General features: G+C 59.1%; 1 protein-coding gene across 5 annotated transcripts; it reads right to left on the reverse strand.

Annotated features, from left to right (window-relative positions):
* Positions 1–2,897: 2,897 nt before the first annotated feature.
* ARHGAP45 (Rho GTPase activating protein 45) lies at positions 2,898–15,164 on the reverse strand. 5 transcript variants are annotated; one of them, XM_081075652.1, is made up of 23 exons: positions 14,947–15,164; positions 13,767–14,097; positions 10,671–10,814; positions 10,388–10,472; positions 10,236–10,308; positions 10,066–10,132; positions 9,808–9,945; positions 9,617–9,681; positions 9,359–9,469; positions 9,206–9,286; positions 7,450–7,638; positions 7,132–7,269; positions 6,850–6,977; positions 6,626–6,750; positions 6,452–6,535; positions 6,194–6,298; positions 5,912–6,084; positions 5,516–5,704; positions 5,292–5,429; positions 4,792–5,018; positions 4,501–4,711; positions 3,853–3,961; positions 2,898–3,531 (listed from the first exon to the last, which is right to left on the reverse strand). In XM_081075652.1, the coding sequence occupies exons 1-23, from the start codon at positions 15,034–15,036 to the stop codon at positions 3,236–3,238; spliced, it is 3,297 nt and encodes a 1,098-aa protein (XP_080931778.1). In that variant the 5' UTR covers positions 15,037–15,164; the 3' UTR covers positions 2,898–3,235. The 5 variants fall into 5 exon arrangements, 3 of the variants coding, with proteins under 3 accessions (XP_080931778.1, XP_080931777.1, XP_080931776.1); XM_081075651.1 differs by having other exon boundaries at positions 6,850–7,040; XM_081075650.1 differs by having other exon boundaries at positions 6,850–7,040; positions 9,206–9,469.
* Between the last annotated feature and the right edge of the window lie 225 nt (positions 15,165–15,389).

Genomic DNA, 15,389 nt, shown 5'->3' on the forward strand with positions numbered 1-15,389 from the left:
AGTAGTGTTTTACAGTATGTCTAATGGTAGAAAGTCTCCCTTTTTCCCCTAAATATGCATACATTGTTTTCCAAAATCATCTTGGCCAAAATAAGCTAGACACAAAAGGACAAATATGGTGTAATTGCACTCATAGGTGGTCCCCAGAGGAGTCAGATTCATAGAGACAGAGAGTAGATGGTGTGGCCAGGGGCTGGGGGATGAGAAGGGAGTGAGTGTTTAATGGGGACAGAGTGTCAGTTTGGGAAGATGGAAAGTACTCTCTGGAGATGGTGGTGGTGATGGCTGCACAACAATGAATGGACTTAACACCACTGAGTTGTACACTTAAAAATGGCAAATCTTACGTGTATTTTGCCACAATAAAAACAACCAAACAGATGTATATGGTAAGTGCTTAGAGCACAAAGAAAATCACTCAAAAAATATAAGGTGAAAAAATTATTAAAGGTGGGGCTGGCCCGGTGGCTCAGGCGGTTAGAGCTCCATGCTCCTAACTCTGAAGGCTGCCAGTTCGATTCCCACATGGGCCAGTGGGCTCTCAAGGGTACCGGTTCAATGGTGGGCAGCGCACCCTGCAACTAAGGTTGAACATGGCGCCTTGAGCTGAGCTGCTGCTGAGCTCCCGGATGGCTCAGTTGGTTGGAGACAAGGTTGCCGGTTCGACTCCCGCAAGGGATGGTGGGCTGCGCCCCCTGCAACTAGAAATGGGACCTGGAGCTGAGCTGCGCCCTCCACAACTAAGACTGAAAGGACAACAACTTGACTTGGAAAAAAGGCCTGGAAGTACTCACTGTTCCCCAATAAAGTCCTGTTCTCCTTCCCCAATAAAAAAAAATCTTTAAAAAAAATTATTAAAGGGACTGAAATGCTAGTCTAGAAAATACTCATTTAATGTGAAAGAAAGGATTAACGGGCATAAAGAACAAAAAGACACATGACTAGTGAAACGGCAGAGGACAACCCAAGCACACCAGGAACAGTGTGAATAGACTGAGGAGGCAACCAGCCCTGCTGGGAGGGCGCCTTCCTGGAAGAGGGAGCAGGTGTGCAAAGGTCCTGGGGTAGAATGAGCTGGGTGCTGCAAAGAGAAAAAGCCAGTGCTCCCCGAACCCCCATTGAGCCTCCCATCCTCTCTTTGGGAAGATGAGACAGTTTTGGAGATGGATGTTGGGGACAGCTGAACAATGTGAATGTGCTTAATGTTACTGAGCTGTGCACTTAAAATGGTTAAGATGGTCAAGTTTATGTATACTTTACCACACACGAAGTGTCCTGGCTATTCCTGGCTCTCTGAATACAGTTAGCTGACAAGTGTCCGTGCAAAGTCCCGTGCTGTGATTGGGTTTGCCATGTCTTTTAAGCTGGTACCTGCTGTGTCCCTGTGTGAAGGGTCCAGCTGCCCTCAGTTAGGTTTCCAGCCAGAGAGCATGGACATGGCTGTCAGCTGTTGGAGAGTTGGCTGACAGTGCCCTCACCCCAGCAGCACCTGGCTCCCTGTTGTTTCTTGGGGACCGATCCTGCCTGTGCCAAGCACGGCCTGTTCTAAGCTCCTCTGAGGTTGGCTCAGGGTGGGCCATTGCTCTGACAGCCACCTCTGGGTCGGAGGAGGGAACCCCTCCTGGGGGGTAGTGGGTGAGGTGGAGAGGGGGTCTGGCACTATCGCCGCCTGTTGCCCCACCAGCCATGCTGTGAGCCTGAAGCTGGATGGGCCCACTGTGAAGTTGCCTGTAACAGGTTGAGACTGGTGTTTGCAGGGCCGCCAGGCTCCTGAGATGCTTCACACCTGAGAATGGGGTGCTTTTCATGACAAGTCAGTGGGAAGCTGCCGTCCAGCTGAACTCTGGACTATCAGGTAGTTTTTTTCTGTTAACTCTTCTGACCTTTCAAAAACATAGATCAGGGACAGCCAGTTAGCTCAATTGGTTAGAGCGCTGTGCTCTTAACAACAAGGTTTTTAGTTCGATCCCCACATGGGCCACTGTGAGATGCGCCCTCCACAACTACATTGAAATAACTGCTTGACTTGTAGCTGATGGGTCCTGGAAAAACAAATAAATAAATAATTAAATAATTAAATAATTAAAAAACACACACACATAGATTAGGAATACAAGTTTTTTGTGCAAAGTGCCAAACAGTAAATGTTTTCGGCATTGCAGTGACCAAGCTCTGCAGGGCACAAGTGGCATGGCCAGCGTGTCAACGAGAGCATGTGGCCGGCATCGGGCTGTAGTTGGTCGGCAGATGGTCTCCTTTTCTAGTTCTTTCTTAGAAAACTTCTGCAGGGGAAGGCCAGCTGTGGCAAAGCACCCTAACAGGCTCTTATCTGAGGCTGGGACATGCTATGGTTTTGGGGGGCTGTTCTGAAGTGGGAGGGGAGGCACCTGTCCTCCTGGCTACCTTGTCACGACTGGGTATGGCTTCTGCCTAATTCTTCTCACCAAGAAATTGGGGCTCCTCTCTGCTGGGCCACCCTCCAGGATAAACTTGCTGTGGGGTCTCTGAACTGATGGTGAGTAAGTAACTGGGGCGAGTCCTCGCCTGTCCCTGACAGTGGCCCCTGACCTCCCAAGGCTCTTCATTCTAAGCAAACTAAATGACATGTGAACTTGGTCCTCGGGCATGCTAGGCCACTTCCAGTGCTCAGCAGCCAGGCAGGCTTAAAGAATTAACAGATGGATCGTGTTTGTGTCTTCTGGAAGGTTCCCCTGGGCAGCACTGAGTGGACACTTCTGTGGTCATCTGACACCTGCGTGTCTGCATGGCCGCTTCAAGGACCCTGGGCTCATGCACCCTGCTGCACCTTTTGGGGTCATTTCCTCCCTCACACCCTTCCCAGGGAGGAATTGAAGGGCCCCATGTCCCCACTCCCGGGCTGTCACTACCAGAGAAGACAGGCTCAAATTAACAGCTTTATTTTAAGCAAAATACAGGCACATATCAAGGGGAGACCCCACCATGTATCCAAGCACCAGTGCCCCCACCCAGCCCCTGCTGGCCACCTGGCTGTCAGTGTGGCCTCCCACAGCCGGGTGATGGAAGGTCACAGGCGGGGGTCCTGCAGCGGGTTCCTCTGTCCATACAGCCCTCCGGTGACTCCCAAGAGCAGAGTTCCCCAGCTCAGCCGGGCAAGTTGTACGTGGGGGCAGACCCAGCCTCGCCCCCCACTCCTGGGAGGGGCCCAGGGACAGCCACGGGGATGGGTCAACAATGGGGTGGTACTCAGGCCCAGCTAGACAAACTCCGGCCCCCTGTCCCGGCTGCTGCCCGGCCCATGGAGCTTCACACTGGTGCACTGGCCGCTGTGGCTCTGGGACAGCCCCTCCCAGTTGCCATCCTCCCCAGTGGAGGGCCCCAGTGGCTCCTCACTGCTGCTGTCCCGGGCCTCTTCCATGCTGGCTGCGCTGCCCTGCATCTCCAGAAAGCTGAGGCCATGCAGGCTACCCCCAGACACCGGGGACAACACGTCTGGGCCCTCCTCCGGCTCTGAGTCAGAGTCGTTGGAGGCGATGTGAGATTCTGGTGGGTCTGTGAGGGACACATGAGGAGAAATGGTGAGAGAAGGGGGCAACAGAGATGGAGGGAGACGGGAAGAGAGATGGAGAAAAAGAGATGAAGATGGAGAGAGAGACAGAGAGAGTTGGAGAGACAGAGGCAGACATGGGGAGAGAGGGAGAGACGGAGAGAGAAGGGGAGACAGAGGAAGAGATAGGGAGAGATGGAGAGAGGGAGATGGAAAGAGAGGAAGAGGGAGGGAGAGATGCAAAGGGAGAGAGAGATGGAGAGAGGGAGGGAAAGGGAGAGGCAGAGACAGGAACCCCACTGGGCACCCAAGGCAGCACCACTCACCTAGGCCCCCATCCCCAGCCTCCTCTTGCAGGGGAAAGGCAGCCCCCTCACTGGTCAACGAGTAGGGCACCTGGAGCAGCACCTCGGCTCGCTGGGTGGTCGTCTGGTCCTACAGGGGTGGCAGGGAGTTCAGGGAGGAACCTGGCGTCCAGCCCATTCAAGCTGTGTTTCTTGTCTCATGAATTAGCCACATTACAAAAGACCCTAACAGTTGTCACCACCCACTGCAGCTGAGGACCTGAGGACCCTGCTTCCACGTCACGAAGGGCCCTGGCACCGGGGGAAGGAACCTAAACCCGGAGCAGCTGCTCGGACAAGAAACAGACAGTACCTGCAGAAACCGAAACACTGGGCTTGAAATTAAAACCCATCAGCTGGGTCAAGTGGTAGGTTGGACCCAGCCAAGGGACAGGAGCCAGTGCTGGGTGAGCTGTGGGGGCCTTGAGGTGTCTCCCCCAGATCTGAGCCCACACTTCATCAGTTCTTTGCTTAAAGGATTGCTCAGAGGCTGCCTCTGAGAATGGGGGGAAGCCAGACACCTCCCAGCCCTTCCTCTGTACCCCACAGCAGGCAGGGTCCAGCCTCAATAACGTAACCATGGCCCTTTGCCCTCCCCAAGGGTGCCCAAGGGTCCACCTGCAGCCTCACCGGGCCCCCCACCACTTCCTCGGGCTCCTCCTCAAAGACCAGGCTGTACTGGGTGATAAGGGTCTCCACGATGCGGGCCTGGTGGGGGTAGTCAACGAGGGACGAGAGGGACACGGTGGCCTCGGTAGGCCGAGGCCGCAGCAGCGTGGGCCCGAATACGATGCCCAGGTTCCCGGGTGTCATCTTATTGTCCTGCTCCACCTCTACGATCCTAAGGGGTAGGGGGCAGGAGCGGGTGAGAACGGCTCCCTGGACCTCGACCCCCTGGTCCCCTGCCCGGCCCGCCCTCACCTGCGCAGGTGCCGCAGCAGGTACTGCAGTGAGGCCCGGTTCTCGGGCGGCAGGTCACGCATGAGTTCCCGCAGCCGGCCCACCGTAGCCAGGGCCGCAGCCTCGCTCTCGGCCACGTCTGGACGGCCCCGGGCCGCCGCCTTGGCCTCGGCCTCGGCCTTCAGACTGTCCTTGGCCAGCCCCACGAGCTCGTGGTAGAGGCGGAAGGAGATGAGCGGTTCGGGAAGCTACCGGGAGACAGGCCGGGGGGTCAGCGGGCCTGCCCCAGCCCAGTTCGGTCCTGCCCTGGCCCTGCCCCCGGCCCAGCAGCCCCGCCTCTGCCGGGCATGGGTCCCGCCCCCAGCCCCCAATCAAACCAGCCGCTGCCCTGGCCACGCCCCCAGCATCAGCTCCGCCTCTGCAAGGCACTGGTCCCGCCCAACCCGCACTGGCCACGCCTCTGCCAAGCACAGGACTGGTCCGACCCAGCATCTGCTCTGCTCCAGCCCCATTGGGCTCACCTGACGCAGGTAGAGTTTGAGGACATTGCTGATGTCGTGAGGTGACGCCTGTGATAACTCCACCAGCTCCTTGCCGTTCTCGAAGGCCTGGCACAGCTTCTCCACACGCGTCTTCACCCCATTCACGCGGTAGATGCCCTGTGGGGGCTCACGCTCAGCCTCCTCCCATGCTTACCTCCCTGCGTCCCCAGTACCCACCCCCGCTGCCCCCTGGCCGTGATCACCTTGGTGCGCAGCGCCCGCCGCTCTATTTCGCTGACGCATTTCTTGATGATGAATGGCACTCCGTCATGCGTGCTTAGGGCCGCCTGGCCAAAGTCCTGGCCAAAGAGCTGCAAGCGTCCCTGAAGCTTCTTGTGGCCGCACTGAATGGCCAGGGTCTCCAGACACTTCTTGTGGCAGGCCAGGCAGCACTGGGGACCGTGCAAAATGAGAAGAGAGCTCTGGGGACCCCTCCCCCCCCTCTGAAGTCCTCAGGAACCTCCCTACACGGCAGCGTCGGAAAGCACAATCCCGATTGTCCCTCTCAAAGTCCCCCGTGTCTGCATGGGACCTTCCTGAGCACATATGCAGGTGCCTGGCTCCCCTGGGGCCCAGCTGTCCCTGGGGCCCCCACTCACCTCCTCACACTCAGCACCCTGGAAGTATACATAGCTGTTGCACTCCCGGCACTTGGCTGGCGAGCGCAGCTTCCGGAGCCGGTGTGTACGGGCTGCCTTGGACAACCCCATGTGGCGGAAGGGCCCGCTGGGCACAGCCACTGGGAGTTCAGGGGTCATGCCATCGAGATCAGCTGGGGGACAGGACAGACGGTCAGTGTTACGGAGGCAGGTCAGGACCAGGCCCACAGACCGAGTCCAAACCCCTTCTTGCCCCACTGTGGGGATCAAGGGCCCCCTCACCCTGCTCAAAGGCTGAAGGCCCTGCACTGCCCTCCTGGTCCACCAGCTCCTCACTAGATGACATGGTGCCACTGGACGACATCCGTTCCAACTTCTTAAAGTCCCCTGAGCAGGAAATAGGGGTATCAGACACCCTGAGCCAGAAAGGAGCCAGGCCTCTGTCAGCCAGATGCTTCACGAGCCCTGGGCTGACACATACTCGCCATCACCCGCCCGCATGGCAAGCTCCGCCCCCAGCCAACTGTGTGGGCCCTCCACCTGAGCCAGGGCTGGGGTCCAGGCTGCCCTCGGAGTCTGACATGGAGATGGGCCATGACTTGTGCACCTGGTGTCCGCGCCCACCTGCGGAAGGGGGCGTCTCCAGTGAAGGGCAAAGAAGAGCTGCTGGAGGCCTTGTCCACCCCTCTGCCCCCACCCCTGCCCGGCACTCACCCCTGCGCTCCTTGGCAGGTGCCCCATCGCTGGGCCCACCTTCCTCCGGGGGACTGCCGGTGGCCTCTGCTCCCACAGCATCACCAACGTTGAAGCTGCCCTTCCTGGCTCGCACGACCAGGGACCTGGTGAGACCAACAGCCAGGAGGGGCTGTGAAGGGGGTCACGCTCGTGCCCATATCAGACGGGAAGCCAGCTCCCCAGGTACACGCCCAGGGCTGTACCAGGTGTTGGTGGAGACATGGGGCTCAAAGTCATAGTCCACGTCAGGCTCCTCATCGCGCTGCAGCTGGCGCACGTGGGAGGCATACTGCTGGCCCGGGTCGTACAGCTTGCTGCTCTCACACAGCATCTGGAAGTGCACGGGCAGCGGGGCCGTGTGTGTGTGCATTGTCTGGTAGTAGGAGATGGTGGCCTGCGGGGTGCGCATGCGGCAGGGTCAGGAGGCTGCGCAGGCGGCAGCCCCACCTGCCCACGGCCAGAGCATGGGGGCACCTGGCACCCACCGACTTGATGGTCTGGTCACTCTGCCGGATGACCTCCTGGATCTGCCGGAGCACCGTCACTTTGGTGTCTTCCAGCTCCTGCTTCTGTGTCTTGGCGTCTGCCACACATGTGCGGTACGTGGCCATGGCTTCCTCTGCCTGGGATAGGGCCGAGGGGTACACAGTGAGGCCTCAGCCCGGGGTGCAAGCCCCACGCAGAAACCCAGTCAGCAGAAGGAGAGGGCTTTCCTGGCAGGACACACAGCCTGGGCAAAGGCCCAGAGGTGACTGCCACTATGGGGCTTCATCCTGTGTTGTCCCCTCCCCATGTGCCCTCACCTTGTTCTTGGCTTCTTCCTCTAGGCGCCGCCGCTTGTCCAGGGCCTTGGAGGCCGTGCCACCCGCCCCAGGCCCAGTGCCCGCCTGCTCCTCTTCCGCCTTGGCCACCAGGAGGAGGGCCTTGTCGTGGTCCTCACAGCGCTGCCCGTAGCCCTGCTTGGCCTTGCGAAGGTTGGACTCTGCCTCTTGCTGTGGGCGTGGGAGTGGGGAGACCGTTTCCAAGCTGTCCTCTAACTGGACTCAGTGTCCCTGCTTTCCCCTTCCTTCCCACCCCGACAGACAGACACCAAGGCAGGGACCTCCCACCCACATCTCGCCCTGAAATCTCATGGCCCAGTCAGGCAAACAGGCCCCTGCCTAAGCACTAACAGTGGAAGAATAGGGAGTGACGCCTATAGCAGGACCCCAGGAGGAAGCAGCATCTGCTGGGCCCATTTGACAAGCCAGAAGCTGAGGCCCAGCTAAGACCTGAATAAGGCACAGACCATATCACCCCCTGGCACCAATGCCTATCCCCGCCAGAGCGGTGGGTGATGGGCAACGTGTGATCTCTTTCACTTCCCCTCTTGCAGGCAAGAACAGTGTAGCCGTCTAGGCAGGAAGCCAAGAACTCTCTGGATTGGCAAGTGGAGCACTTAGTCAAAACCCATGTGCCTTCCGGGGCCACACTTCACAGCCCACACTATCAGAGGCTTAAACATAAAGAAAAGAACTCATACAGGTACTAGGAGAAACCAGGGAGGGGGTAGTTTTTTTAAATAACTGCAGTGTGGAGAAGGACTTTCCATGCGAGACACAAAGCCCAGAAAGTATAAAAGACCTGCTGGCAATCATGGGTTGCTACCTGGCAAAATAGGTCACAGGTCAATTCAAAAGGCCGAACAATAGACTGGGGTGGGGGGGTCAGGGGCTGAGTTCTCTAACATGTAAGAAGCGGCCACAGTCCCGTCCAAAGGGAGCAAAGGGTATGGGCAAGAGTTCTCAGACGGAGAAAACGTGCCTCTGATTCAGGCAGACAGTTCGTACGCTCACACCCTGCCCCAGCCCTCCCCTGTTGGGCACAGATCTGGAAGAAATGTTTGGTCACACAGCTGAGAGACGGGCACAAGCTTGTCATAGCAGTGGAGTTTGAAACAGCAGCAGCTCAGCAACAACTAAAATGTCCATCAGCCAGGGTTTAGTGAAATAAGCCACATGGCCTCCAGCTGGGCACCTGTAAAGGGCTGAGAAAAGGGAGAGGGTGCTTCACGTGGACTGAGATGGCTCAAACCTCTGTGGGGTGAGTGTACAAGCACAGGGTGCTTGGCCAGCTGTCATCAAATACACAAGAGGGGGGGGGACGTGGATTTGATGGTACGTGTCAGAGCTGGGTGGGGGTGGGGGTGGGGGGGCATGGCCCAGAAGAAAAACAAGAGAATAACATGGAGGGATCTGAAGCGTCCACCAGACCTGAGCTTCAGTCTCCCTCCAACCCAGACTTGCTCCTCCCAACCACAGTGGCACTCTTTCTCCCTAAGTCTGACCCCACAACAGCGGGTGCTGGGGGCCTGGGGCTCCCATGAGCACTAGGGCTGATGGGGCTGGAGCATCTTTAAGGCAGGACCCACTCCAACCTGGGATAGCATGGCCAGCCCCACAAAGGCACAGGCCACAGCGCCCTGTGCCCATGGAACAGGAAACCACTGCACAGTCTGCGCCTGGGACTGCAATTGCTCAGAGGCCAGCCTGCCCGCCCCCTGCCTGTCCCCACAGGTACCAGCTTCCTCTGGGCGCGGTGCCACAACTCCTTGATCTCCTTCCTACGCTTCTCGTGCTCAAGCCGCCGCAGGTTCAGGGGCTGGAACAAGACAGGCCGTGAGTGGGGGACCCCAGCACCACCCAGCAGCCTGGCTTCCCGGGCACAGCCCACCTGCATGAAGGTCTGGGTCTGCAGTGTGCCCACCGCCTGCACCATGCCGTAGCCAAAGTCCAAGTCCTGCTCCAGGGCCAGCGAGTAGATGGACAGGAGGGGCATGTGGGGCTGTGGGGGTGGGGCACGTGGTCAGCGGACAGCACCTGGCCCTCCTAGAAGCCCTCCCTTGTTCCCTTAGCCGCAGAGCAGAGATAGGGAGCCCCTTCCCTTCATTCCTCCTCGGAGGGACCCCTGCCATGTGTCCCGTGACCCCACCTCCTGCATGACGCTTTGTCTGCAGTTGTGGACAATCTTCTGCAGGCCTTTGGCGAAGTCCATTTCTGCTGGGCGGGAAGGGGAGGGGAGTGAGGGCATGGGCGGGGCAGGAGCAGGGGTGAAGAGACAAGGCAGGGGAGGAGGGCCGGGGTGGGATGTCTGGCCTGACCACACCCCGGGGCAGTTCTCACCTAGAGCAGTCCGTTTCTCCAAGTAGCCTATGAGGTCCTTCATGTACTTCGCCATGTTCTTGGCGTAGTTGAGGGCTGTGTCCACCCCGCCCTCACAGCGCTGCAGCAGCTTGTCCACATCCTCGGGCAGCAGGCAGCCTGCGGGGTAGCCACTCAGCCAGGGCTCTGGCCCCAGCCCACCCTCAGCCCCAGTGCTCTGCCCCTCAGTCCACCGGTCAAGCAAGCGCTGGCCTGCCTGTGTGCAGCTCAGGGACTCACCTGCATCACAATCCTCAGTGCTGGGAGGGGTACCCTCTGTGCCCTGTCCGTACAGGTTCTCCATGGACTGTGCAAGGGGAGACCCAGGTGAGTCCAGCCCCGTGCTGGTCACTGTCTGTTGCCCACCCTGCAGGAGACTGCCACCGCCCCAAGAGGCCACCTCTGCTCACCTGGCTCGGGTCCCCAGGAGGCACCGACAGGAGGGTGCTGCTGTCCACTTCGCCCATAAGGAACTCAGACACACTGCAGGGTGGCGGGGGTCAGGCCCAGGAGCACACAGCCCACATCCCCGAGCCCCTGCCCCAAAGGCCCCCACGCTCACGTGCTACTGAAGGAGACAGCGATGGTCTCCAAGGCCTTTTCAAACTCCCGCTTATCTGCCTCATTGTTGCATTCATAATGGAAGGCTGGGGGCCAGAAGAGACAAGGAGAAAGAAGGTTAGCCCACTCTGGGAGGTGCCCACCGTGCAACCAACCGAAGGGGACCCTTAGCCCAGGGGGAGCACTGGAGCAAGAGTGCCTTTCAAAACCCACTTCAAACATCCCCTCCTCCAGGAAGCCCTCCTGGGCAGAAAGCCCTTACTGCCCTTTCCTGGCCAGCTGACCTTTGACCTTGGCAATGAGGGTGCCCGCAGCTGTGAGCGTCTCCACAGTGTTCAGCAGTGGGTACTTGCAGATGACCTGGCGCATCACTCGCAGGGCCTCGCCCAGGCACTCATGGGCCAGGGGCCGGCGGGCCTCTAGGAGTTCTGCTGAGCAGAGTGGGCATGAGAAGGGAGGGAGGAGTCCGGCTCCAGGGAAAGCCTACCTATTAGTTCCTCAAAGATCTTGTCCCCAGGTGGGGAAACTGAGGCACAGGCGAGCGAGGACAGCTGCCTGAGGCTCACTGTGGAACCTTAGATGGGGCACTGTCCCTCTCTGGGCTGATGACCGGGGCAACAAAAGTCAGACCTTGGTCTAGGCGGTTCCTTTTGCTCAGAACACTTTCCTTGTACCTTCAGAAAGGAAACTTGCTTGTCCTTCAAGTTTTGTCCTGGTGCCTCCTCCACCATGCCGCCCACCTGGCCCCTTTCCTTCCCCAACCCCTCAGGGCTGCTCCAGGCTCCGTCCAGCTCTCCCTGCCTACCTGGGCACCTGGAAGCAGGTGCCCTGTTATTTCACTCTCTACCAAAAGCTACCCCGTGAGGCAGGCACTGAAGAAGAAGGCGAAGCAAAGAGAAGGGAAGCCATTTCTCAAGGATCATGAAGCTTTTCCATCCACACTATGAAAATGGGAGACCGCCAGGTAGAAAGACCCTGTCTGGCTTTATCTTGAGGTCAGTGGGGAACCACAGAAGATGGTAGAGCAAAGGAGGGTTGAGGTCAACACTGCATCTTAGACCTGTGGCTTCAATATGCCCTCCTCAAATGTTCTTAAAAGCAACGTGAGCCGGCAGATCAGCACGGGCAAAACACACACCATCTAGTGGGAACAAAACTGTGCAGTGCATGGAAGCGGTGGGTGGCACTGAGACCAAGGAGGGCCTGGAGGCCAGCTGGAAGACAGCTTTGACACCTGTGGGCCCTCTGACTCTGTGCCTGGTAGGAGCTGCTCAAAAACGTAAGTGGAACCTGAAAATAGGTGCCCTCTTTTCAATGCTAAAGACCCCCTTTGGATGGCCCGAGATTCCACCTGGGCAGCCCCAGCCTTGGAACCTGAATCTGTGGCCAACTCAAAAAAATGGAAGGGGCTGCAGGAATCCAGGGAAGCCAGCTCTGGAAAAGCCAGGTATACACCTTCCCAGGACATTCCTTTCACGGACCCCGCCACTCACATTGGCTGGCCTCAGCCACCTGGGTCCCTACAGCACCACCCAGGAAGCTGACAGCTAGCTGGTATGACTCTGGCAAAGCCCAGACATGCCAGCTCAGCACAGCCAAGCCAAACCAAGCATGTAGCTGCTGCTGCGTCCTGAGTGGCCGCCACCAATGCCCCAAGGACTAGGTGCTCCTGACCAGGCTGGGGAACCCCCACACCCGGCCCTGTCCCCTCACGTTGGGACCCAGAGCAACAGTACACTAGGCCCTGGTTCAGCGCGCGGTGCACAGTCTCGCAGATGCACATGGCCCTGCTGTTGGGGTGCAGGGACTATGAGGGACAGTCAGGGGTCTTGGGGCCAAACCAGCTCTGGCTGGTCCAGAGGTCTGGCCCCCAACAAGAGAAGCCCTGCTCCGCCCCAGAATCCTGCTTGCCCAGGCCAGGGTCCTTTGCTCCCCCTGACTCAGGCAGGGTGCAGGAGTCTGGAACCCTAGGCAGCAGGATTCAGGGTGGGGTGTGCCAAGGGCAGGCTGGTAAATTGAGGCCCAGCACCAAAGCACAGCATGCAAGGAGGTACCGGGAGAGCCTGCCCTACCCGCGTGCGCTCATCCCCTCTTGGACTGACAGCAAGAGGGTCTTCAAGGCACGGCGTGCATCTCACTGTCCCCACTACAGTCACAGTATTTGGAAAACACCTGGCTCCAGTCATTAACCTGGGGAGGATCGTCGCCCGTTTCACAGATAAGGCACCTGAAGCTTGGAGAGGGCAGCAGCGGGCCCAGGGTCTCACAGCTGGGCAAGCAGGGGCGGCATCAGGCCTGGAACGGGCATCCTCTGCTCAAGCCCTTCCCCCAGCCTAGGATGCCCCAGGGGCAGAGAAGGGCATCCCCCCTCATCCAGACACTCTCCCCAGACACCCCTTAGGACTCAGCCCCACCCAGGCGTGGCCTCCAAGGAAGTGCCAGGAAAGGAACCGAGATTAGAGTTTCTCCAGGAAACAGCTCTGGCCTCAGCTCTGGGACCAGATAACCCTGGAGGCTCCCACCCCCACCCAGCAGGGCTGGTCTCTGCACAGAGTCCCTAGTTAGTGCCCTGAAGGTGTAGAGGCTGCAGACTGAGGTTGGATCTGGCTCTGGCCCCTCCCTAGCTGGTCAGGGCCCCACTGCAGGCCTCAGTTTCCCCGTCTGTAAAACTGGCACCTGGGGGCAGTGGGTTAGAGTATTTGGCAGAGCCCTGGTACTGCAATTTCTAGGAGAGTGGGCAGTGCACGAGATGCTGTGCCTGCCCACCAGGGCTGCCAGGGACAAACAGGAAACAGATGAAAATAACCCAGCAGGAAGCCAGGCTGTCAGTTGAGTGGAGGAGAAAACGGAACTGCCATCCCACAGACTGCTCACGCCTGTAGCTCACAAGCTGTCCTGTCCCTTGTCCCTTCTGACTCTCCCCATCCAGACCTCAACTTGTCTCCAGTCCACCTCGGCCCAACACACAGATCTGACTTTGTCCTACTTCTGCTCTAACATCTCCTGTGACTCCCCACTTCCCTCAGGGTAAAGTTACCCAGGGTCCTTCTGCCTGACGTCCTCCATGCCGTCAGCCTCAGACAGTTCACACACCACTGACACCAAATCTTGTTCCCCCCAATGCAACTTCATCTCATGCATCTGAGGCTGTGTGCATGACATTTCCTCTGCCTCAATGCCTTTCCCTCCCAGTTGCCACTGCACTGCCATACATCCCTCTGCCTGAGCGACAGTGGCTTCTTCCATGAAGCCCTCCCTGCGACCCCCTTCTGAGCCTCCCCAAGTCCGTCCCTCCTCCCTGCCTTGACCCTCCAGGGTTTGGGACATGTGCGTTTGTCTCTGTCTTCCACCCAGGCCTCCGTGTCCCTGCCAGCTCTCACCATCATGCAAAACACATTCCTTCAGCTTCTCCAGGCCCTCAGCAAAGCGGGCCACATCCGCCAGGAGGTGGGAGATGTCCTCCACAGGGTCCGTGCAGGGCCCCTCAATGGGCGGCTCAGCAGGGCTGGCTGCTGTCAGTGGGCTGCGGTGGCCCCGGCCTAGTGTCCAGGAACTGGTGCCTGACAGCGGGAAGCCAGCAGCACTGGCATGGCGGCTTAGGCTGGTGGGCCTCTTGAGTGTGCCTGTGGCCTTGGCATTGCAGGCCACGCTCAGTGGCTCCAGGCTGGGTCCCAGGTACACAGCATCGGACCCATCTTTCCTGAGCAGCTCCTGGTGGGGGGGGTGGTATAGCAGGTGCTCTGGCCCAGACACTACCTCAGTTTCCCCAGAAGTGAAGTGAAGCTCTGGAGGGTCTTCAGCCTCACCTCACAGGGGTCAAAAGCCAGAGGTCAGAGGGCTGAGATTTTGGGCCGTGCCCCCCCACACCTGTTACCCAACATCCTCTTCCCCAGAGCTTTCACAAACAACGGTCTCTGCCCAAACCACAGCCAGGGGCGGGGCCTGCGGGGGCGCGGGCACCCCACTTCCTGGTGGGGGGAGGGAGGGCCAGAGTAGGGTCTCAGCTCTGTAGCCCCCCTCAGGCTGCTGCAGACACACCCACTCCCTGGTAAAGATACCTCTGTTGATTCCTATACCCTAAGAGTCCCTGAGACTCCTGAGTCCCATGGACACCCCCAAACTGTGCAGACCCCCTGGGACGTGGAGGCCCTATACCCAGGGATCCTGTTAGAGGTTCTGCTACACTCTAAACCATCTGCCCCAATGGCTGTGCCATATCTCTCACGTCTAATGGCGCCGGAGCCCCCAAACTGCCTGAGACCCCATCCTACAGAGCCCCTGACTCAATACCCCCCAACCCTGGCACTCTACACCCCGGCCTTACAGTGGGCCCTGGACAGGACAGGGGTGGCACTGGCCATCCCAAAGGGCTCCTACCATGAGCTGAACGCCAGGGTCCCCACCAGTCCTGCCTGGCCCTTGCAGTCCCGCCTGGTGGGGACTGTAGCTGGCTTGAGCCCCCCACCACCGGACCAGCATGTTGCTGCCAGGCCTCTGCCCTGCTGCCCAAGCAGAGGGTGCGTCCCCGCCCGTTCCACCTCCCCAAAGAGGCTCACTCACCCCAGAGGGCTGCGGGCTGGGGCTTCCCGCCCGGTTCTTTTTCGAGATGGAAGGGGTTTTCATGAGTTCGCGCTTCTTCCTGGAGAACATGGTGGGGCCGGCCCAGAAGCCCAGGCGGTGGGCTGGGGGTGGGCAGGCCAATGGGTCTCAGCGCAGCAGCTCCTGGAGCTGACCACCTTAGGACCACATTGTCACCAGCCACCCCTTCCCCAGCTGTCAGGCCCACGTGACAAGCCCAGCCCTCATTGGCGGGCCCTCCCCCCACAGGAAAAGGCCTCCGGAGGTGGTGACGCAGACCTACCCTCCCATCTATCCCAGCCTCAGCCTGCCCCTCCGCAGAGTGGGCTTGAAGGTGGGGTCCCAGGCACCACCCCCAGCCCAGGCACCACCTCCAGCTTCCACTTTCCCAGCTCTGTACGCATTGAACTGGGCACTGGCACTTG

Source organism: Rhinolophus hipposideros (assembly GCF_964194185.1).
Source record: "Rhinolophus hipposideros genome assembly, chromosome: 16".
Lineage (NCBI taxonomy): Eukaryota > Metazoa > Chordata > Mammalia > Chiroptera > Rhinolophidae > Rhinolophus > Rhinolophus hipposideros.

Bases quoted from the DNA above. Each gene is read 5' to 3' on its own strand.
- ARHGAP45 (XM_081075650.1), bottom strand. From the start codon at position 15,036: ATGTTCTCCAGGAAGAAGCGCGAACTCATGAAAACCCCTTCCATCTCG. The intron at 14,098-14,946 runs GTGAGTGAGCCT...CCCCCCCACCAG, and splicing joins CCAGCCCGCAGCCCTCTGGG to GAGCTGCTCAGGAAAGATGG. The intron at 6,751-6,849 runs GTACAGCCCTGG...TGGTCTCACCAG, and splicing joins CATGTCTCCACCAACACCTG to GTCCCTGGTCGTGCGAGCCA.